The sequence below is a fragment of the Narcine bancroftii genome, chromosome 1, assembly GCF_036971445.1.
Source record: "Narcine bancroftii isolate sNarBan1 chromosome 1, sNarBan1.hap1, whole genome shotgun sequence".
NCBI classification, from domain to species: Eukaryota; Metazoa; Chordata; class Chondrichthyes; order Torpediniformes; family Narcinidae; genus Narcine; species Narcine bancroftii.
In genome coordinates, this window is record NC_091469.1 from 480,512,010 (window position 1) to 480,535,365 (window position 23,356).

The window sequence follows — 23,356 nt, forward strand, 5'->3', positions numbered from 1 at the left end:
GACGTGGAGGGGGAGGACGTGGAGGGGGAGGACGTGGAGGGGGAGGACGTGGAGGGGGAGGACGTGGAGGGGGAGGACGTGGAGGGGGAGGACGTGGAGGGGGAGGACGTGGAGGGGGAGGACGTGGAGGGGGAGGACGTGGAGGGGGAGGACGTGGAGGGGGAGGACGTGGAGGGGGAGGACGTGGAGGGGGAGGACGTGGAGGGGGAGGACGTGGAGGGGGAGGACGTGGAGGGGGAGGACGTGGAGGGGGAGGACGTGGAGGGGGAGGACGTGGAGGGGGAGGACGTGGAGGGGGAGGACGTGGAGGGGGAGGACGTGGAGGGGGAGGACGTGGAGGGGGAGGACGTGGAGGGGGAGGACGTGGACATGTCCTCGGGCCTGCACAAAGGGGATTTTAGGTGGAGTGCAGTGTGCGCAGTACTGGCCCCACCCTTTACACCCATGGTTCGTGTGCCGTGGCCAAGCAAGCTGGGACGTCCCAAAGGTTATTTTGTGACCCACCAACTTCTAGATTACTTCGCAAGCAAAAGAAATCTTGACATCCACCCTGACAAGACCCTTCAGGATCTTGGGAGACTCGATCCTCCTCTCTAATTCTTCTAAACATCAGCAGATAGATTCAAGCTTAGAAGACAGCCTTTCCAGCTACTAGACCTTTCCAAACTGCTAATGCATTTGCATTATTTCTGAAGTAGGGAGAACAATGCTGTCTACAGTGTTCCACGTGTTCTAATGTCGTCAATTGAAGCCTAACCCATGTACTTAATGCATCTCACATTGATTGAAGCGCGACTCAACCTGTGTACTTAATTCATAATACATTGAATGATAGCATTCTGTTAGCTTTCAATTATGACTTGTTTTTTTTTATTTCTTCAAACATTGTGCCATCAACTTGACCTTCACCCACATATCCTCCATTATCCACCTATCTGTCCTGGCCCCTTCCAACCCCACTTGTCCTCACCTACCACCCCACCAGCCTCTATGTCCAACATATCATCCTCCACCATTTCTGCTACCTACTACGTGATCTCACCAGTAGTCACGTATTCCTCTCTCCGCCTTCCACAGAGACTACATTCTCTGTGACTCCCTAGTCTCCTCCCTCACTGCCATTCGAGGCCCTAGAATGGCAGTGAAGCAACATTTCACTTGTGAATCTGCAAGGGACATCTGGAGCTCTATATCAGACAGACTGGGCACAGGCTGGGAGATCACTTTGTGAGCACCTTGGCTCTGTCCACTGCAATGGTGTTGATCTCCCAGTGGCCACCCATTTCAATTCCCTGTCCCATTCCCTTGCTGACATGTCTGTGCATTGTCTCATATACTGGCAGTCTAAGATCACCCATGAATTGGAGGAACAACACCTCATCTTCCATCTGGGCACTCTCCAACTGGATGGCATTAACATCGTTGTCTCTGGTTTCCATTAAAACCGCCCCCTCCCCCTGTCGCCTTTCCTCCAGTTCTGTGTCTGCTTTCACAGAGCCAAAGTCAATTCTCATCTCTTATCATATCCAATTAACATCTTGCATTGGCCTGTTCTCCTCCCCCAGCCAGTCTTTTGTCTTTACTCTTTGTTCTTGTGCCTCAAGTTCTTTCCTTTCTTCATGAAAAAGGGCTTGGCCCAAAACGTCGGTCATATATCTATGGTCACTGCAAAACCAGCTGAGTTCCTGCAGAATTTTTGTGTGTTTTACTTGTTTTTTTTCTCTCTACTAGCCTTGTGTGAATTGTGCACAACTGTTTCTCCGCATCACAGAACCTTGCGAACCCTCCATGTGGTAGGTTGGTCTGCAGGGTTAGATTTCCAATGTTGTAATTGCAGATTGATCTTGGCCATTACAATTGATAAGTTTTTTTTTCATTTTTAAAACCTGTTTTAGCTTGCCATCAGCCCCACTGCCAAGGACAAACAAATCACCGTCAGTCCCATTACCTACTGCACATGCTCCAAGTGCTGTCTCACTAACATCTTGTACAGTTGTAACATGACATCCCTGCTCTGTACCTGAGTGTCCTGACAGATGACGGCAAGCATGCATCCTGTTTACGAACCTGTGTGGCCACTTGCGTTGAATTAGATACCTATAACTGCAAGTCTTTCTGTTCTGCAATGCTGTCCTGGACCTGACTATTAACCATTGTTAGGTCTGCTTTGTTCATGAATGAGTGAGACAAACACCAGACTGAGTCGAAATCAGGGTTCTTTGTTCTTTATTACCGGATTGTAACACTTGCAACTAACCATGTTAGTCGGAGAATGCATTCTGCCGTTATCAGCAAAATGGTGATTTTTTATACCCTTGGATACGTGCTTAGAACATCATCATATCATTACTTGTCCAATGACTAAAACTGTTGCTATCCTTTCCCTGCTAGCTTCCTGCCTCTCAATTCATCAATGTCTCTCTTATCTTGTAAGTACAAGGATGCATTCACATCTTGTTACAGCCCTGTACAGGGTAACTCCTTACACATTCCCATCTCATGATGTTTTACCTTACACCATGCAAATCCTTCTTTGGTTTAATCTACCAAAGGCTTCTCAGTGTTGAGTTTTATCAGCCATTCTTTAGCCCATTTTCCCAATACTAGATTTCTGTGTAATTTTATAACCTTTACTGTCCACATATGTTGAATATATTTAGATTCTATGAGATCCTTCAAGCCAAACCTTCATTTTCTGTTTTGGCTGATTTTAAGCACAGATCCATAAGAGATTAAAGAAATGAATCCAAAATCTTTGCTTTACTAAAGTCTACATCACTACAGCCATTTAGTATGGTTCCACAACCCTGTATCATTTCAAATTTTAATCTTTTCTGGGTTACAGAGTCACTCGTGGCTCAACTGCTCAAATAGTTGCTTCCAAGTTAGGAGATTGAGAATTCAGGTTTGACTCGTGACTTAAATACCAAAAAAAATTCACTGCAGAAATGTCACAGATTTTTTGCTGTTCTGATGGGATATTGGACAAAACCCCTTCTGATGTTTTGGGTGAATGGGAAAGATCCCGTTTTACTAACATCATCTGGCATTTCGTATTGATATTGTAACACTTTGTAGTGTGCAAGTTAGCTGCTGTGAATATTACTTTAGTGACTTCAACGATAAAATGCTGATTGACTGTGAATAACTAGGGGATACGGGGAGAAGGCAGGTAGATGGAGTTAGGTCCTAAATTAGATCAGCCATGATCGTATTGAATGGCGGAGCAGGCTCGATGGGCCGAATGAGGTGATAGAGGAATTAGGGGATATGGGGAGAAGGTAGGTAGGTGGAGTTAGGTCATAAATTAGATCAGCCATGATCGTATTGAATGGCGGAGCAGGCTCGATGGGCCGAATGAGGTGATAGAGGAATTAGGGGATATGGGGAGAAGGCAGGTAGGTGGAGTTAAGTCCTAAATTAGATCAGCCATGATCGTATTGAATGGCGGAGCAGGTTCGATGGGCCGAATGAGGTGATAGAGGAATTAGGGGATATGGGGAGAAGGCAGGTAGGTGGAGTTAGGTCATAAATTAGATCAGCCATGATCGTATTGAATGGCGGAGCAGGCTCGATGGGCCGAATGAGGTGATAGAGGAATTAGGGGATATGGGGAGAAGGTAGGTAGGTGGAGTTAGGTCATAAATTAGATCAGCCATGATCGTATTGAATGGTGGAGCAGGCTCGATGGGCCGAATGAGGTGATAGAGGAATTAGGGGATATGGGGAGAAGGCAGGTAGGTGGAGTTAGGTCATAAATTAGATCAGCCATGATCGTATTGAATGGTGGAGCAGGCTCGATGGGCCGAATGAGGTGATAGAGGAATTAGGGGATATGGGGAGAAGGCAGGAAGGTGGAGTTAGGTCATAAATTAGATCAGCCATGATCGTATTGAATGGCGGAGCAGGCTCGATGGGCCGAATGAGGTGATAGAGGAATTAGGGGATATGGGGAGAAGGTAGGTAGGTGGAGTTAGGTCATAAATTAGATCAGCCATGATCGTATTGAATGGTGGAGCAGGCTCGATGGGCCGAATGAGGTGATAGAGGAATTAGGGGATATGGGGAGAAGGCAGGTAGGTGGAGTTAGGTCATAAATTAGATCAGCCATGATCGTATTGAATGGCGGAGCAGGCTCGATGGGCCATTTTTGGCCTACACCTGTTCCTACTTCCTATGTTCCTAAACCCTATCATGTGCTTACAACAAAACTCCTCCATGAGATTTCAATATTAAAGTTTCAGTTTTAAGAGAAAAAACAAATCTAGTTCAGAGTTTTTAAACTTTGCTTTATATTAAATAGCTTCTCAAAGAAGTTTGTACGTTCTCCCCGTGTCTGCATGGGTTTTCTCCGGGGATTCTGCTTTCCTCTCGCCGTTCAAAATGTACTGGGGTTGTAGATTAATTGGATGTAAATTGGGAGGCACGGAGTCGTGGGCCGAAATGGCCTGTTACCATGCTGTATGTATGTATGAAGTAGATAAATTAATTTATTTCCAGCTTGGGTTAACAATGATTTCAACTTGTAGTTCTTTTACTGCATTGTACAGTAGATCTCCGATTATTGAAAATGGGCCTATTTTGGATAAATGATATTTCAGATAACTGATTATTTTTAAAAAACAGGCCAGTAGTGTCTGCAAATCACTTGTAACAATGGTTAAACAACAATGGAAGGCATTTAAAGCATGAAATAATGTTTAATTCTCACAAAAAAAAAACAACCTGAAGAAAATGAGATAAATCCCAACACCAAAAACTCAAAATTCTACTTGGGTTTTTCCAAATTTTTCCAACCTGTGACATCATTTTGGATCTGAAAAAAAAATTTGGATAATTGAGGATTTCTGATTGCTTCAGAGCCGAACAGGCATCACTTCTGGGTCCAAAATATTTTGGATAACTGAGGATTTTGGTTAATTGGATTTCAAATAATTGGAGTTGTTCTTCTTTGGCTTGGCTTCGCGGACGAAGATTTATGGAGGGGTAATATACACGTCAGCTGCAGGCTCGTTTGTGGCTGACAAGTCTGATGCGGGACAGGCAGACAAGGTTGCAGTGGTTGCAAGGGAAAATTGGTGGGTTGGAGTTGGGTGTAGGGTTTTTCCTCCTTTGTCTTTTGTCAGTGAGGTGGGCTCTGCGGTCTTCTTCAAAGGAGGTTGCTGCCCGCCAAACTGTGAGGCGCCAAGATGCACGGTTTGAGGCGATATCAGCCCACTGGCGGTGGTCAATGGGGCAGGCACCAAGAGATTTCTTTAGGCAGTCCTTCTACCTCTTCTTTGGTGCACCTCTGTCACGGTGGCCAGTGGAGAGCTCGCCATATAACACGATCTTGGGAAGGCGATGGTCCTCCATTCTGGAGACATGACCTACCCAGCGCAGTTGGATCTTCAGCAGCGTGGATTCGATGCTGTCGGCCTCTGCCATCTCGAGTACTTCCATGTTGGAGATGAAGTCACTCCAATGAATGTTGAGGATGGAGCAGAGACAACGCTGGTGGAAGCGTTCTAGGAGCCGTAGGTGATGCCGGTAGAGGACCCATGATTCGGAGCCGAACAGGAGTGTGGGTATGACAAAGGATCTGTATACGCTAATCTTTGTGAGGTTTTTCAGTTGGTTGTTTTTCCAGACTTTTTTGTGTAGTCTTCCAAAGGTGATATTTGCCTTGGCGAGTCTGTTGTCTATCTCGTTGTCAATCCTTGCATCCGATGAAAAGGTACAGCCGAGATAGGTAAACTGGTTGACCGTTTTGAGTTTTGTGTGCCCAATGGAGATGTGGGGGGCTGGTAGTCATGGTGGGGAGCTGGCTGATGGAGGACCTCAGTTTTCTTCAGGCTGACTTCTAGGCCAAATGTTTTGGCAGTTTCCGCAAAACAGGACATCAAGCGCTGAAGAGCTGGCTCTGAATGGGCAACTAAAGCGGCATCGTGTGCAAAGAGTACTTCACGGACAAGTTGCTCTTGTGTCTTGGTGTGAGCTTGCAGGCGCCTCAGATTGAAGAGACTGCCATCCGTGCGGTACCGGATGTAAACAGCGTCTTCATTGTTGAGGTCTTTCATGGCTTGCTTCAGCATCATGCTGAAGAAGATTGAAAAGAGGGTTGGTGTGAGAACGCAGCCTTGCTTCACGCCATTGTTAATGGAGAAGGGTTCAGAGAGCTCATTGCTATATCTGACCCGACCTTGTTGGTTTTCGTGCAGTTGGATAACCATGTAGAGGAACTTAGGGGGGCATCCGATGCGCTCTAGTATTTGCCAAAGCCCTTTCCTGCTCACGGTGTCGAAGGCTTTGGTGAGGTCAACAAAGGTGATGTAGAGTCCTTTGTTTTGTTCTCTACACTTTTCTTGGAGCTGTCTGAGGGCAAAGACCATGTTTGCGCGAAAGCCGCACTGTGATTCTGGGAGAACATTTTCGGCGACACTAGGTATTATTCTATTTAGGAGAATCCTAGCGAAGATTGTGCTTGCAATGGAGAGCAGCGTGATTCCCCTGTAGTTTGAGCAGTCTGATTTCTCGCCTTTGTTTTTGTACAGTCTTACAAAAGCCTCTGTGATCTGTTCCAGCTCTTTTCCTACCTCACTGGCAAATCCTGAATCTACTGGTAACAACAATCACTTTTGTAGAATCCCTTTCCTGTCATTTAAAGTTCATGACCTCTTCAATAATTATGTCATCTCATTATTGATAATGATTAAGGGAATGAATAAAACCATTACAATTGAGAACATAGAATATCATCGAATTTTGGTGGTAAAAATAAACGAATTGTTCTCATTATGACAGGAAAATGGATTGTATTTAAAAATGCTTCACAAACTCTAGGCTAGTTAGACAGTCTTTTTAATAGATTTTATTTTAATGGTTTGACAAGTGAATTAAAGTTATTCCTCAAATCTATCAGAAAATAGATGCTGTACAGTCATTATGCCCACTGGATGCTGTTAACAAAAAAAACCTACCTCTCATTTTCCAATGTGAAATATGTTAGCAAGTTTAGTTCTTTTGAAGTATCACTAATCCCACTGTTCAGACCTGGAGTGTTGAAGCAGGAGAAGAAAATGTTAGATTCGATGACTCGCTTGTTGTAACTTTTTCTACTTGTGCTATCTGTTCATTGTCAGATGCTATATTGGCATTGGCATGCTGCGATGGTGTCTGTGGAGCATGAAGCTGCCAGCATTGTGTTGACATTTCCCTGTAACAATTTCACAATATGATTTTTAAGTATTATCTTTTCCTTCCTGTCGGATCTGCGTTGCTTCTGGTCAAGACTGTTCCTTAGAATATCAAAAAGCATGCAATTTATTTTTGCTCCTTTAGTCTTGGATATACTGAGTGCAATTACAGAATTTGCCCTTTCTAACTGGAATGTGCCTGAAGTGAGAATTTTCATGTGTGGAAGTGCTTGGGATACACATTGAAATGGTGAATTAAGCGAAGCAAACAGTGTATTCAACAACTTTTAATGTTCTTTGCTCAGAGTGTAATTTTTAAAAATTGTGCTTTGACACTTTTATTGCATGCGAACTTGCCAAGATTATGGTACTGTTGTACGTTTCCATAGATCCTTTTAATATCTTGAGGTTATTGTTGATTGGTGTTCGATCTCTTAAGAAACTGTGTCCATTGGCAGATTCAGCTTGTGGTGTCGGTGCTTTAATTTGCAACATTCGTCCACAACAAACAATGATAAGCTGGACGGATTCAGCAGGTTAGACTGCATCCGTGGAGAGAAATGGTCATTCAACTTTTTGGGTCGGGAATCATTTTCAAGACTCATGAAAGGATCCAGACCAGAATCCATTTTATGTCATTCACGATCAAAATGATACCTCTTCTTGTTAAAGGCCGTTCTTTCAAAACAATTTTGAATTTGAAAACATCCGATTGAACCCACGATTGCGCTCCCAGAATTCTTTCGACAGGTAGAACAATCCAAGTCAAGATGTTTTATCTCCTTGCTCTTTCTGCTTCAGGAATAACAGCCAACATATCTCGACTGTTGCTAATCCAATTCGTAAGGAAGAAACCTCCTTTATTACAGATCTTTAACTCCGGATTAAGATCTTCTACTTTTTCTGAAACCACTGAAGTAAGACTATCAGTATTATGCATTACAGGGGCAAAAATTTCTCTAAATTACATTTCAGTAAATATACTTTTTAAAATTAAATCAATTTGTGCAAAAAAGAGGAAGATATAGTGAAGTATTGTCTGTGGTTCACTGCCCATTCAGAAATCTGGTTACAGAGGGGACGAAGCTATTTTAACATTGGGCTTCTGTCTTCAGGCTCCTGTATCTCCTTCCTGATGGTGGCTGTGAGAAGAGGGCATGGCCTGGGTGGTGAGGGTCCTTGACGATGGAGGCACCACCTCTTTTGATGTCCTTAATGGAGTGGAGACTAATGCCCATGATTGTACTGGTTGAGTTCACAACTCTCTGTAGCCTTTTCCTGTCCTGTGCATTGGCACCTCTATACCAGGCGGTGATGCAACCAGTCTGAATGCTCTCCATGGTACACCTGTAGAAATTTGCAACAATCTTTGGTGACAGACCAAATCTCCTCAAACTCCTAATATAGTTGTTGGTGAGCCACCTTCATGATTGCATTGATATAAAGGCTCCAGGATAGATCTACAGAGATATTGGAATCCAGGAATTTGCTGTCCCTTCAATGAGAATTGGTTTGTATTCTCCTGGTTTCCCTTCCTGAAGTCCACAGTCAGTTCCTTAGTTTTGCTGGATTGTGGTGACCACCAAACTAGCTCATCTATCTCACTCCTATTTGCTTCCTCATGCCTGTGATTCTGCTGGCGACTGTGGTGTTATTGGCAAATTTGTGGATGGCATTTGAATTGTGCCTGGCCCTATGGTCATGGGTGGAGAGTAAACACTCATCCTTCAGGTTGTTCCTGTGACGATTGTCAATGAAGAAGAGACACTATTACAGATCCGTACTGACAGTTGTCTTCCAATGTGGAAGTCAAGGGTCCAGTTGCAGAAGGAGGTACAGAGGCCCAGGATTTGAAGCTTGCTGACCAGTTCTGAGGGGATGATGGTATTGAAAGCTAAGCTGAATTCAGTGAAGAGCAAGCAGCCTGGACAACATCCAAGTGATCTGGGGCTGAGTGGAGAGCCAGTGAGACTGCATCTGCTTTGGAACAGTTGTGGCGGTCGACAAATTGCACTGGGTCCAGGTCTTGTATACAAGTCAATAATGGCCATGACCAAACTCTCAGTAGATTCCAGAAACGTTCACTGACCACTGCTTGACTTTGGCTCAAAACGTCAAGCATTCTTCTCCCACTGATGCCGCTTGACGCGGTGGGTTTCTCCTGCAGATTGCGTTTAGGAAGAGTAAGAAATGGTTGGCTTGATGTGATCATGAATGTTGAAAAGAAACAAGTAAAAATAGTTTTGAATCGTTTTGGCATTGAAAGTTGGTACATGGAGATGTTAATGAAGAATAGAACTCTCATCGTCTTGCACATTCCTCTCAGCAAAGAGGAACCCACAGGACGCTATTCAATCCTCACAGAATAAGAGCACTTCTGATTTATTGTTCTAATTCATTGTGGAACAAACAGAACCTTGAAACCTGTATTTGAGCCATTGGGATGAAATGCAAAAAATGTCATTTAAAAAAAAAAAAAGAAATTTTGAAAGAACACTTATCATTCTGTTAAATTATAAATCCCTCTGTGTCGGTGGCCTCCTGCATTGTCGTGTTAGCTTGTGCAACAATGCCTAATTTTCCACCCGGATACTCAAGGCAATTTCTGGATCCTGCCTTGAATTCTGCACACGGTAAATTTGCTGACTGATTCAGAGCAGAATTGTAGATCTGCGATGCTGTCTTGAGATTTTCTTTCTCTCAGTTAGCCAGCTATTTCCAACAGCTCTGTTTGGCTACATCGCTATTCCTTTGTTCATCATTTCTTAGCGTTCATGACTCTAAGCAGTTTTGGTTTGGCGTGGGAAGTGCAGTATTATTCCAGAGTTGCTCAGAATTTGTGAATGTGATTAAAACTACGGAGCCCATTCCAAGCAGTCAGTTTTGCTTCATATTCTTTGCTGCATACCTAATTGTTATGGAAAAAAAACTTCAGTAAATAAGTTCAAGAAGACCAGAACTTGGAGTATTTTAATACTGTTGTCACAAAAAATGGAAAAATCCTTTCATAGCATCATAGAACATTAGTGCACAGAAAACTGGCCCTTCAGCCCTCCAAATTCTGCTGACTGCACCCAGTCCATAGCCCTCCCATGTTTCTCCCATCCATGTACCTGTCCATATTCTTCTTAAATGTTAAAACTGAGCCCACATTCACCAGTTCAGCTGGCAGTTCGTTCCACACTCCCACCATTCTCTGTGAAGAGGTTTCTGCCTAATGTTCCACCTAAACTTCTCCCCTTTCACCTTAACACATGCCCTCTGGTTTGTATCTTATCTATCATCTGTGGATGATTTACTCTGTCTATCCCCCTCATAATTTTGTATACCTCTATCAAATCTCTCCTCATTCTTCTGCATTCCAGAGAATAAAGTCCTAACCTGTTTAACCTTTCCCTGTGACTTAGTTCCTGAAGTCCCAGCAATATCCTAGTAAATCCTTTCTGCCCTCTTTCAATTTTATTGATCACCTTCCTCTAGTTAGGTGACCAAAACTGCACACAATACTCCAAATTTAGACTCACCAAGCTGTACAACTGTAACATAACATCCCAATTCCAATTCCTGTACTCAATAATTTGATTTATGAAGGCCAATATGCCAAAGTGCTTTTTTTAATCCTATCTACCTGTGATGCCACATTCTGGGAATTGTGTATCTGTATTCTCAGATCCCTCTGTTCTACTGTACTCCTCAGTGCCCTACCATTTACTGTGTACATCCTTTCTTGGTTTATCCTTCCAAAATCTGTCAGAACCCCTGTGATTTCTACCCTAGTCTCCCTCAGGGACAGCTAGAATATCTTGTCAGGCCCTGGAGATTTATTCATCCTTATTTGCTTTAAGACATCAACCACCTCCTCCTTTTTAATCTCTGCGGGTTTCTTGACCTCACTGCTTGTTTTCCTTCCAGACATTGCCGACCACTCTGATCTTCAAGAGGACTAATTTTGTCCATTTCTATCCTTTTGCTCTTAATGTCCTTGTAGAAACCCTTGGGATTTCCCATCACATTAGAAAAACATAGAAAACATAGAAGATAGGAGCAGGAGTAGGTCATTCGACCCTTCGAGCCTGCTCCGCCATTCAATGAGATCATGGCTGATCTTAAAGTTCAGTACCCCGTCCCCGCCTTCTCTTCGTAACCTTTAATACCCTTATACTGAAGAAATAGATCCAATTCCCTCTTAAATATATTTAATGAACCTGCCTCTACTGCCCTCTGTGGCAATGAATTCCACAGATTCACCACCCTCTGGGTCAAGAAATTCCTCCTCATCTCGGTCCTAAATGGTTTGCCTATTATCCTCAAACCATGGCCCCGGGTTCTGGATTTTCCCGTCATTGGAAACATCCCATCTGCATCCATTCTGTCCAGTCCTGCCAGAATTTTATAGGTCTCTATGAGATCCCCTCTCAATCTTCTAAACTCCAGCGAGTACAATCCCAATTTGCGCAATCTTTCCTCATAAGTCATTCCTGCCATTCCAGGTATCAGCCTGGTGAATCGCCTCTGCACTCCCTCCATTGCAAGAACATCCTTCCTTAGATAAGGTGACCAAAACTGCACACAATACTCCAGGTGTGGTCTCACCAAGGCCCTGTACAGCTGCAGTAAGATATCCTTGTTCCTATACTCAAACCCTCTTGATATGAAGGCCAACATACCATTTGCCTTTTTAACCGCCTGCTGTACCTGAATGATCGCCTTCAGAAACTGGTGTACAAGTACCCTAGGTCTCTCTGCACTTCCCCATCTCTTAATCTATTGCCATTCAAATAGTAATCTGCCCTCAGGTTTGTATTACCAAAGTGGATAACCTCACATTTATCCACATTGTAGTGCATTTGCCATGTATCTGCCCAGTCCCTCAATTTATCCAAATCACACTGGAGCTTCCTGACCCCTTCTTCCGTGCACACAACCCCTCCTAGCTTAGTGTCATCTGCAGATTTGGAGATATTACATCCAATCCCCTCATCCAGATCATTAATGTAAATTGTGAACAGCTGGGGTCCCAGTACAGATCCCTGTGGCACCCCACTGGTCACCGCCTGCCACTCAGAAAATGAGCCATTTATCCCAACTCTCTGTCTTCTACCTGCCAGCCAGTTCTCAATCCACATCAATACTTTTCCCCCAATCCCATGAGCCTTGATTTTGGAAGCCAGTCGTTTATGCGGGACCTTATCGAAGGCCTTTTGGAAGTCCAGGTACACCACATCCACTGGCTCTCCCCCATCTATTTTACCTGTCACCATCTCAAAGAATTCCATTATCTGCCAAAGCAACCTTGTGTCTTTTTTTTTCAATCCCTCCTGATTTCTTTAAGTTTTTCTTGCTATTTTTATACTCAAGTACCTCATTTGCTCATTGTTGCTTGTACCTGCTATACACCTCTCTTCTTCTGAACCAGATCCCCATTATCCCTCAAAAACCAAGGTTCTCTATGCTTATTAACTTTGCCTTTAATCTTGACAGGAACATACAAATTCTGTAATCTCAAAATTTTGCCTTTGAAGGCCTTCCACATCCTTGCCAGAAAACAACTTATCCCAATCCACTCTTTCCAGATCCTTTCACATTTCCTCCAAACTAGCCTCTCTCCAGTTTAGAATCTCAACCCAAGGACCAAACATGCTCTTATCCATAATTAACTTGAAATTAATGGCATTATGATGACTGGAGCCAAAATGTTCCCTTTCAAATACATCTGTCACCTGTCCTGTTCCGTTCCCTAATAGGAGATCCAGATGACACTCTCTCTAGTTGGTATCTCCATATATTGATTTAGAAAACTATCTTGAACACATTTGACAAACTCCAAGCCATCCAGCCATTTTACAGAATGGAGTCCCAGTCAATATTCATTTGTGATGGCTTTTATGTATGCAGTTGCACAGTGGCCTTTCAATTTTTTTGAGACTGGTTGGAAAACTTTTTATTCACTTTGCATTTTATCATGTGTCATTGCTACTGATTATATTTTATTGTTGCATTCATCATATATTTTTAAATTCATGATGCCCTCTTTATTTGTATCAAGAGGGGTGGGGGGAGAAGTTCAAAGCTGGAATGATCTGTGATCAAGTTTGATATTAAAGGAAGGAAAAGGATTGTGACCCAAAAAAAAAAGGTTTACAGTAAATATTACAATGAGCAGTAAAGTATGAACAGGCTACACGGTTGTTCAGCAAAACAAGCCCATATAACAATTACAGCACGGAAACAGGCCAATTTGGCCCTTTCAGCCCGCACTGGTCCAAGTACCCTCCTCTAATCCCACTTACCAGCACTCTGCCCATATCCCTCCATCCCCCTTCCATCCATATACTTATCCAATTCTTTCTTAAATGACAAAAATTGACCCTGCTTCCACCACCTTTCCCAGAAGCCCATTCCACACAATAACCACTCTCTGAGTAAAGAAGTTCCCCCTCATGTTATTCCTAAACCTTTGCCCATCAACTCTCAACCCATGACCTCTTGTATCCATCTCTCCTACTCTCAATGGGAAAAGCCTTTCCACCTAAACTCTATCTATCCCTCTCATTATCTTAAACATCTCTACCAAATCCCCTCTCAGTCTTCTATGTTCCAAGGAATAAAGACCTAATTTGCTCAATCTCTCCTTGTATTCCATATGCTGAAACCCAGGCATTTTTGTAAATCTTCTCTGCACTCTCTCTATTTTGTTTCAAAAAAAAAATCTATATTTATGTCATGGGATACTAATTAACACTATGTAAGAAAAATGAAAAAATTGTAGCTACAAGGGGGAAACGAGAACAGAACTACACACTGGAGTCAGTTTCGAATAAGAACACATATACATATCTCTCTCTCTCTCTCTCTCTCTCTCTCTCTCTATATCACACATACATATGCACACACCACTTCACAGTAATAGGCCGCTCCACGAGATGGCCGCCCTGCTCCTTATAAGGCGGCTATAAAGTCCTGCCCCTGCGTTGGTGATGACACGATGATGCAGCCAAGTGCGTTTGATGCTGAAGTAAAACATGAAAGTCTGCAGACACCATGATTGAAATAAAAACACAAAGCTGGAGAAACTCAGCTGGGCAAACAGTGTCCTTTACATAGCAAAGATAAAGAACACAACCAACGTTTCAGGCTTGAGCTCTTCAAGGTATGAGCAAAATGTAGGCATGCACAAAACACCATTTTACTCATACCTTGAGAAAGGGCTCAAGACCGAAACTTTGGTTATAGATTTTTTTTTTGCTACATAAAGTACACTGTTTGACCTGCTGAGTTTTCCCAGCATTGTGTTTTTACTAAACCCATACTGACCAGTGGGAACCTGTAGCAGACTCCAACAGGGATTTTTTCAGAAGACCACTTGGGAATTGGAGTCAGGTGACTCAGGCAGTTGGATTTGAAAAACTCATTAGCAGGAAGCTGATTGGGCAGTAGAGATCAAGTGATCCAGGGAATTTGTGACACGGTGGTATTAATTCACTTCAACTCAGCAGTCTAGAGAGATGGTCCTTTTTGATCGTAGTTCCACATAGTACATACAGCAGAGAGTAGGAAATTTACAGCTAATGTTTTTTGCCTACAAACCCATCCATATTAATCCCACCTATTAGCACTTGGCTCATAGTTTTCTCTTCATTGATGATTCAAGTGCTCGTCTTGGTACTTCATAAAAGGTGTCAGTGACTTTTTCTCAGTATATTCCAGGTTCTTGATTGTTTGGGTGAAAAGACTGATCTCCCCTCCCCTCTAAATATTTTCACTCTTGCCCTGAATCTTGTTCTCTGGTCTTATCTTCCTCTTACATGGGGAAAAGTTGTCTGCAGTCTACTCTAATCAGCACATTTGGCGTAGTGGTTAGTGCCACCCCATTACCGCATCAGCGATCAGGACTGGGCTTCGATTCCTGCGCTTTCTGTAAGGAGTTTGGACGTTCCCCCCAAGTCCTGCATGGGTTTTCCTTGGGGGCTCTGGTTTCCTCCCACTGTTCGAAACATTCTGGGGGTGTAAATTAATTGGGTGGCACGAGCGCATGTGCCAAAATGGCCAGTTTGTCTAAATTTTCTCTCAGAAACACAAACCTCACCTCTCCAGACAGTTTGCATACCTCTATCCCAGGTAGCATCCTGATGAATCTTCTCTAGTGGTATCACAACTTTCCTATCATATGGTGACCAGAACTATGCATCTGAAATCAGGCCAATATTTTATAAAATTGGAGTATAATCTACCCATTCTTGTATTCACTGCCATGACTACTGAAGGCCAGTTTCTTGTAATATGTACCTTCCTCACATAGGAAAAAGGAAGTAGGAACAGGAGTAGGCCAAAAATGGCCCATCGAGCCTGCTCCGCCATTCAATATGATCTAATTTATGACCTAACTCCACCTACCTGCCTTCTCCCCATATCCCCTAATTCCACTATCATGTAAAAATTTATCTAACCGAATTTTAAATATGTTTAATGAGGCAGCCTCAACCACTTCCCTGGTTAGAGAATTCCAAACATTCACTACTCTCGGGGAAAAACTATTTTTCCTCATCTCCGTTCTAAATCTACTCCCACAAATCTTGAGACTGTGTCGTCTTGTTTTAGTTTCCCCGGCCAGCTCAAAAAACCTTCCTACATCTATCCTATCCATACCCTTCATAATCCTATATGTTTCTATAAGATCTCCTCTCATTCTTCTGAACTCGAGCGAATACAATCCTAGATGATTTAATCTTTCTTCATAAGTCAACCCCTTCATCCCAGGGATCAACCTAGTAAACCTCCTCTGGACCGTCTCCAAAGCCAGTATGTCCTTCCTCAAATATGGAGACCAGAACTGGACACAGTACTCCAGGTGCGGTCTCACCAGTATCTTATACAGTTGCAACATTACCTCCCTAATCCTGAATTCAATTCCTCTAGCGATGAAGGCCAACATTCCATTTGCCTTCTTAATAACCTGCTGCACCTGCAACCTAACTTTTTGCGATTCATGCACAAGCCCTCCCAAGTCCCTCTGCACAACAGCATGCTGTAGTTTTTCACCCTTTAAATAATATTCAGCTCTTTTATTTAACTTGCCAAAGTGGATAACCTCACACTTACTAACGTTGTACTCCATCTGCCAGACCTTTGCCCACTCATCCAGCTTAACTATATCCCTCTGCAGACTCTCCACATCCTCATTACAATTTGCTCTTCCACTCAATTTGGTGTCATCCGCAAACTTGGCTACACCACATTTTGTCGCCTCCTCCAAGTCATCAATGCAAATGATGAACAGTTGTGGGCCTAGCACCGACCCCTGCGGCACCCCATTACCACTCTCTGCCAACCTGAAAAACTCCCACTTATCCTGACTCTCTGCCTCCTGTCAGACAACCAATTTTCAATCCATACCAATATACTTCCCTGGACTCCACTTTCCTGTAACTTACTGATAAGTCTCTTGTGCGGCACCTTATCAAACGCTTTCTGGAAATCCAAATATACAACATCAACCTGTTCCCCTCTATCCACCGCACCCATTATATCCTCAAAGGATCCTAACAAGTTTGTCAAACAAGATCTTCCCTTTCTAAAACCATGCTGCGACTGCTTGATTGAACCCTCACTTTCCAAAAGTTTCACTATTTCATCTTTAATGATGACTTCAAGCATTTTTCCAACTACAGACGTCAAGCTAATTGGCTGATAATTTCCAGTCTTCTGCCTACATCCCTTCTTAAAAAGTGGCGTGACATTTGCTGTCTTCCAGTCTGCCAGGACCTGCCCAGAATCCAAGGAATTTTGGTCTATGACCACCAATGCATCAACTATAATTTCTGCCATTTCCTTCAGAACCCTTGGATGCATATCATCAGGACCAGGTGATTTGTCTGGCTTTAGTCCCATTAGTTTCACCATCACTACTTCCTTTGTAACAACTATTTTATCAAGGCCCTCCCCAGCATTCACATCCTTAACTCCGCACTTGGGCATGCTGGACGTGTCTTCCACCGTGAAGACTGACACAAAATATTTGTTCAATGTCTCGGCCATTTCCTCATTTTTTGCTACCAGTTTTCCTTTCTCATCCTCCAAGGGTCCTATGTTAACTCTGGCCACCCTCTGCAGTTTTATATATTTATAAATTTTTTTGCTTTCTCTTTATATTTTGTGCCAATTTACTTTCATAATCCTTTTTCCCATTTCTTATTACCCGCTTTGTAACCCCTTGTTGTCTCTTAAAGTTTTCTCAGTCTTCCAGTTTCCCACTGCTCTTTGCAGCTTTGTACACCTGCGCCTTCAATTTTATTCTCTCCTTTGTTTCCTTTGTTAACCACGGTTGATTTTTCCCTCCCTTGCTGCCCTTTTTCCTGACCGGAATATATTTTTGTTGAGCATTACAAAATATTTCTTTGAAAATCTTCCACTGTTCCTCAACTGTTTCATCAATGAGCCTGTGCTCCCAGTCCACTCTGCCCAATTCCTCCCTCATCCTATGGTAGTCACCCCTGTTTAAGCATAACATATTAGTTTTAGATCTAACTATTTCCCCTTCCATCTGAATGAGAAATTCAATCATACTATGATCGCTATTTCCCAGATGGTCTCTGACTATTACATCATTTACTCTACCTATCTCATTGCACAACACCAGATGCAGGAGAGCATTTTATCTTGTGGGTTCCTTAACATGCTGCTCAAGAAAGCTATCGCGGATGCATTCTATGAAGTCCTCTTCCAGATTCCCACGACCAACTTGATTTTCCCAATCTGTGTGGAAGTTAAAGTCCCCCATGACGACTGCCGTATCATTATTACATACCTCACTTATCTCTCTATTTATTTCCTGTGCCACTAAACTATTGTTATTTGGTGGGCGATAGATAACACCCACCAATAATTTTTTCCCTTTGTTATTCTTTATCTCTACCCAAATGGACTCAACATTATGCTCTTTAGATCTTATATCATCCCTCACTATTGCCTGGAGCTCATCTTTGATTAAGAGTGCAACTCCACCTCCCTTACCATCCTGTCTATCTCTTTGCACCACCTGATACCCTTGAAAGTTTAATTCCCATTTAGGGTCACCTTGTAGCCGTGTTTCCGTGATGGCTACCCAATCATAGGCATGGGTACCAATTTGCGCCTCAAGTTCACTAACCTTATTTCTAATACTGCGGGCATTCAGATAAAGTGCCCTTATGCTCTTTGTCCTTTTAATATCTAGTGATTTCTGTAACCTTTTCTTTTGATTTTTCTGCCCATTATTTTTCTTTGTAATTTTCTTAACACCATCATTGACCCGAAAACTCACTGCACCATCTGATTTTTTTTACTTTCTCCTCCCAACATTACTTTTCCTATTTTACTTTTCCTGGCCATTACTTTATCTTCCTTACCCTTTTTCCTATCACTCTGGTTCCCATACCCCTGCCAAATTAGTTTAAACCTTGCCCCACTGCTGTACCAAACATACTTGCCAAAATGTTGACACCTTTTGGCCACTGCATGGCCTTCCTGCAATTTGAACTTGTGAACCAAGATTGGTTCTTTTTCTCAGTACTCCTCAAGGCCTGACCATTCATGGTGGATATCCTTGCCTCATTAAAGCGTTAAAATCCATGTTATCCGGAATTCAAGCATCTGGCAACCCAAGAAACCGGCAAAAAAAAATTGAGGCAAGAAATAAAAATAAAAATAAATAAAAATTTAAGTGAAATTTTAAAATTGTAAATGTTCTCCGAAGCAACACACGACCCCTTGGTGAGCAAACATCAACCATCGGAGGTAAAATACAAAAATCTGAAGATTCCATGGGTGAAGTCAAAACACAATGCTGGAGAAACTCAGCTGGTCAGACAGTGGTGTGTCACGGTCATACCCCACCTACAGCAGCTGTTTGAATAAAGTTGTGGTTGAATCAAATGGCATCGCCCAGGATGAAGTGCCAGCCAATGTTAGCATAGCCGCTAGCACCACACTGATACAGTGCCAGTGACAGGGGTTCGAATTTAAATATTTCATGGGGACTTAATTAAGGACTACAGTACTGATTTTTTTTTTCCAAATTACTTTACATTTTGCATTATCTTTTAAACTGTTTATTCTTAATGCAGGTGATTTAATAAGGCATTGTCTGCCTGTCCCGCATCGGACTTGTCAGCCACAAACGAGCCTGCAGCTGACGTGGACTTTTTACCCCCTCCATAAATCTTCGTCCGCGAAGCCAAGCCAAAGTAAGAGTAGATCTCAGGCACTGGAAAATTTTCATATCCAGCATCTGCAATCCCCATAGATGCTGGATACTGAGGATTTTACTATACTCTCAAAGTGGGTCACCTCAGAATCTCTGGATTAAATTCCACCTGCCATTTCTCGGCCCATTTCACTAACACATCCTATGGCCTCGGACTATCCTCTACAGCAGCGTTTCTCAACCATTTTACCCCTGTGGAACCCTTGAAATAGTTTGCATGTCTCATAGAAATTCTTATCTACCATTATCTCTTTTATATTTTTATCATAGTTCGGATAACTTGTTTAAGGAAAAAATGACCCCCTTTTTTGTCAAATTTATTGGAAATGCAAAAAAAATTATACTGCTCGTTTATGAGACCTCACACCGAGGTTTTCATTCACAAAAAAAAATCAGTAAACACACACACACAAAATAAACATAAATAACCAATATCGCATACGGATAACACATATAAACAGAACAAAAGCAGATAACTATTACAATAAATGTAAAGAGAATGAGTCACTCAATGATACACAAATCCGCCACATACAGGTCCTGTCCACTAACCAGTGAAGGCGGTTTCACACTGGCTCCATATAGATATCGCTAAATGCATTCCCGATGATTATTATAATTTTAAATAATATAAGAGGTTGAAGCCTTTATTATAATAACCAAGGATTTTCCAACAATATGCTGTATAATAAAATTACGAATATAAAATTAATCAAAAATGCATTAGTCTATTTATCACTGTTTCTCGTGGAACCCCTAGCGACTTCTTGCGGAACCCTAGAGTTCCGGGGAACCCCGGTTAAGAAACACTACTCTGCGGTATAAAGCAATTCTGTCTTCCACATCCACACGATTCACCGAAGTTACAAACAAGGTTCCCAGCCCTGATCCCGGTGGAACACAGTCTCAAAACCCATCAGCAAATTTTAGATCCAGTTTACAAAGTTGCCATGGATTTCACCCTTTGAACCAGTGTCCCATGCTGGACCTTGTTGACCTAGTCCATAAAAGTCAAGATTTTCTCTATTGCAGTTTGATGAGGGTTAAATATCTGGCAAATGTCCAAGTTGTTGAATTCAAATGAGACTAAAGTAGAAAAAAGCAATTAGGCTGGGTCACATTTTGGGGCTGTCGTGAATGCGATTGACCTCCTGTGCCATAAATGTCTATGAAAAGTAACTAAGTGGGCCACCCACTTAAAGATAGACATGCTCTGCTGAAGGAACATCGCATCGAGAGGAATCAGTAGGAGAAAAAGAATGGTTGACGTGTTGAGCCAAAACCCTCTTGCTGCTTACCCTGCTGAGCTCCTCCAGCAATGTGTCTTTAGCTTTCAGTTCCAGCTCTTGCAGTCTCCTGTGTTTCTCCACCCACTTAGCAATTGCTCAGAATGAGTTTCCATTGAATGATAAAAATTTGGAGTACTCTATGTCAGAGTGAATACCAGGTCTTTTAGCATATTCGAACCAAGAGGAGAGAAAAATTTTTTGGACTGAGGGAATTTAGGGTTACTCTGAATATAAACCTGAAGTAGCTGTGATCTCACTGAATGGCAGAGTTGGCTTGCCCCTTTTCCTAACATTCCAGTTTTACCTTCATCTGAGAGGACAGGCTTTAACAGTCCTGCGCAAGATTGTTATCCTTGATTATGTGCTCAAGTTAAACACGAGGTTACGCATGATACAATATAATTGGTTACATAGGCTATATATCATGCCCCAAAAGTTAAATAAATGGGGCCCAACAGTATCAAATAGATGTTTTCGCTGTAAGAAGGAAACGGGAACAACAGTACATGCAATTTGGGCTTGTGAGAAAGTGGAAAAGTTTTGGGAAGATCTAAATCAGGTATTAAATAAAATCACAAAAAGCAACATCCCAAAAAATCCAGAGATCTTCTAAGTCACATAAGAAGTAAAGAACTTGGACTCAATTTGGATGGAGCACAAAAAAGATTTATTATGATAGCCTTAACTGTAGCAAAAAAATGGATAATGTCAATCTGGAAATCAGAAGAGAGCCTGAGAGTACACCAATGGTACATAGAAATGAATAAATGTATTCCATTGGAAAAAATAACATGTAATTTAAGAAATAACATCACAGTATTCGAACAAATTTGGGAACCGTTCATGGAACACAATAGAGAAGTCCTACCGCAGACCTCCACCACCTAAAATGACAGAATGAGAAGAAGACGAAATGAACTGACCCAGTGTGTAAAAGTAGAAGACGCAAATGTCTTGTTTATTTTCACTGTGCGATGACATTGTTTATTGTATTATATATGTTGAACGTTTAGTGGGTAGGGAGGGGGGGTGGGAGGGAAGGGAGGGAAGGGAGGGGGGAAAAAGGGGAGAAAATGTCACTGTGTATATTCAAGAGGGAAATATTTGTGTGTATTTTGGTTAATAGTTTGAAAAATTAAAAAAAATTAACAAAAAGTCAATGAAGTTGGAACTTGCCTGAATCAAGATGTGATTCCTATTGTGATTCCCAATTGCTCCCATTGAGCAACTAACCATATCAAGTTGACTGCAGCTGACTGATATTTACTATTAAATCATTAAAATGTACGGGGAAGTGGGCGTTGGGAAGCATGGGAAGTTAGAGAAACATTCAATTAACTTTTATTGAATATAGCGTGTTCACATGCATTGGTTCAACTGACCTAAAAGCGTTTTGCTGCTGATTTTCATTTGTACTCAGCATCTGATGCCTCTCATGTCAGTGACAACAATAGTCAGCCAGCATTGATGGATTCCAGTTGTCCTGATACCACTTTCCCATGGTTTCAGTGTCCTGCTTCTACCTTTCACCCTGTTTGTTATGGACAAGATCAGCAGGGAAGAAGTCCCAAGTGTGAATGCAAAAGATGAATTATCAATGATATGTTGCACTTTTGTAAGCTTGAAGTTGACTTAAAATATGAAAAGAAATCACAAAAATAGGTTATAGCTTAAAAGAAAGTACATTTAGGAAAATTTTAAGGTGTTTTTCGTGATCAGCAGCATTAAATATACTAAAAATTGTTCAGGAAGAAAAGTTTTTTTTGTCCAATATAAACTTTAGCCAGGAGATTAAATTAAAAAGCAAGGATTGGTGTAATTTTTAATCCATTGCAAAATTATATTTCTTTGTACAATTGTCCACAAAATTCATTATATGATTCATTTCTCTTACTGGGCTGTGACAAAACTCTGTGTATTAATTTTATTTAAACCTGACCTTTTTTTAAATTTCAGGTTTCGTATGTCATTCGAGATGAAGTAGAGAAGTATAATCGTAATGGAGTTAATGCACTTCAGCTGGACCCCACACTAAATCGACTGTTCACAGCTGGCCGGGATTCAATTATTAGGATATGGAGTGTGAACCAACACAAGGTGAGAAGCTTGATCCAGCATCACTTTGGTCTGTACACGCTGGACCTGTTACAATCTGCACCCTCGGTGTTTGTGTCAGTATCTGTGCTGGGAAGTCAGTAAAGTTACTGGTTAAATGTTCATCTAAACTTTCTATGATGGAAATTGAAGCTCCAAATTATCTTTCCACGAGTCAGTTATAAATTCGCAAGATATAGGAGCAGAAATAGGCCAATTGGCTCTGCCATTTTATCATGAGCTGATCCATCCTCCCATTCACTGAATCTTACAGTGGCAAATTCCATATCCAACCATTATTGGGCAATGAAATTTATCTTGAGCTCACTTTTGTACTTATTGACAAAACTCTATTCCCCCCCCCCCCCCCCCGCGCCAACATCTAGTTTTCTCTTCATCTGTACTATTAATCTAATTGGTGGCACGGTTAGTGCAACACCTTTACAGCACCAGTGATTGGACTTGGGGTTCAAATCCCATAATGTCTGTAAGGAGTTTGTATGTTCTCCCCGTGTCTGCATGGATTTTCCCACTGTTCAAAACATACCAGTGGGGGG

The 23,356-nt window shown here is 42.1% G+C and overlaps 1 protein-coding gene across 1 annotated transcript in view; it reads left to right on the plus strand.

Moving 5' to 3' along the window:
• wdr48a (WD repeat domain 48a) overlaps positions 1 to 23,356 on the plus strand; it is a 128,884-nt gene that overhangs the window by 16,909 nt on the left and 88,619 nt on the right. The window contains exon 2 of the mRNA XM_069933678.1: positions 22,662 to 22,802. Coding sequence (XP_069789779.1) covers positions 22,662 to 22,802 — 141 coding nt within the window. The remainder of the gene's footprint in view (positions 1 to 22,661; positions 22,803 to 23,356) is intronic.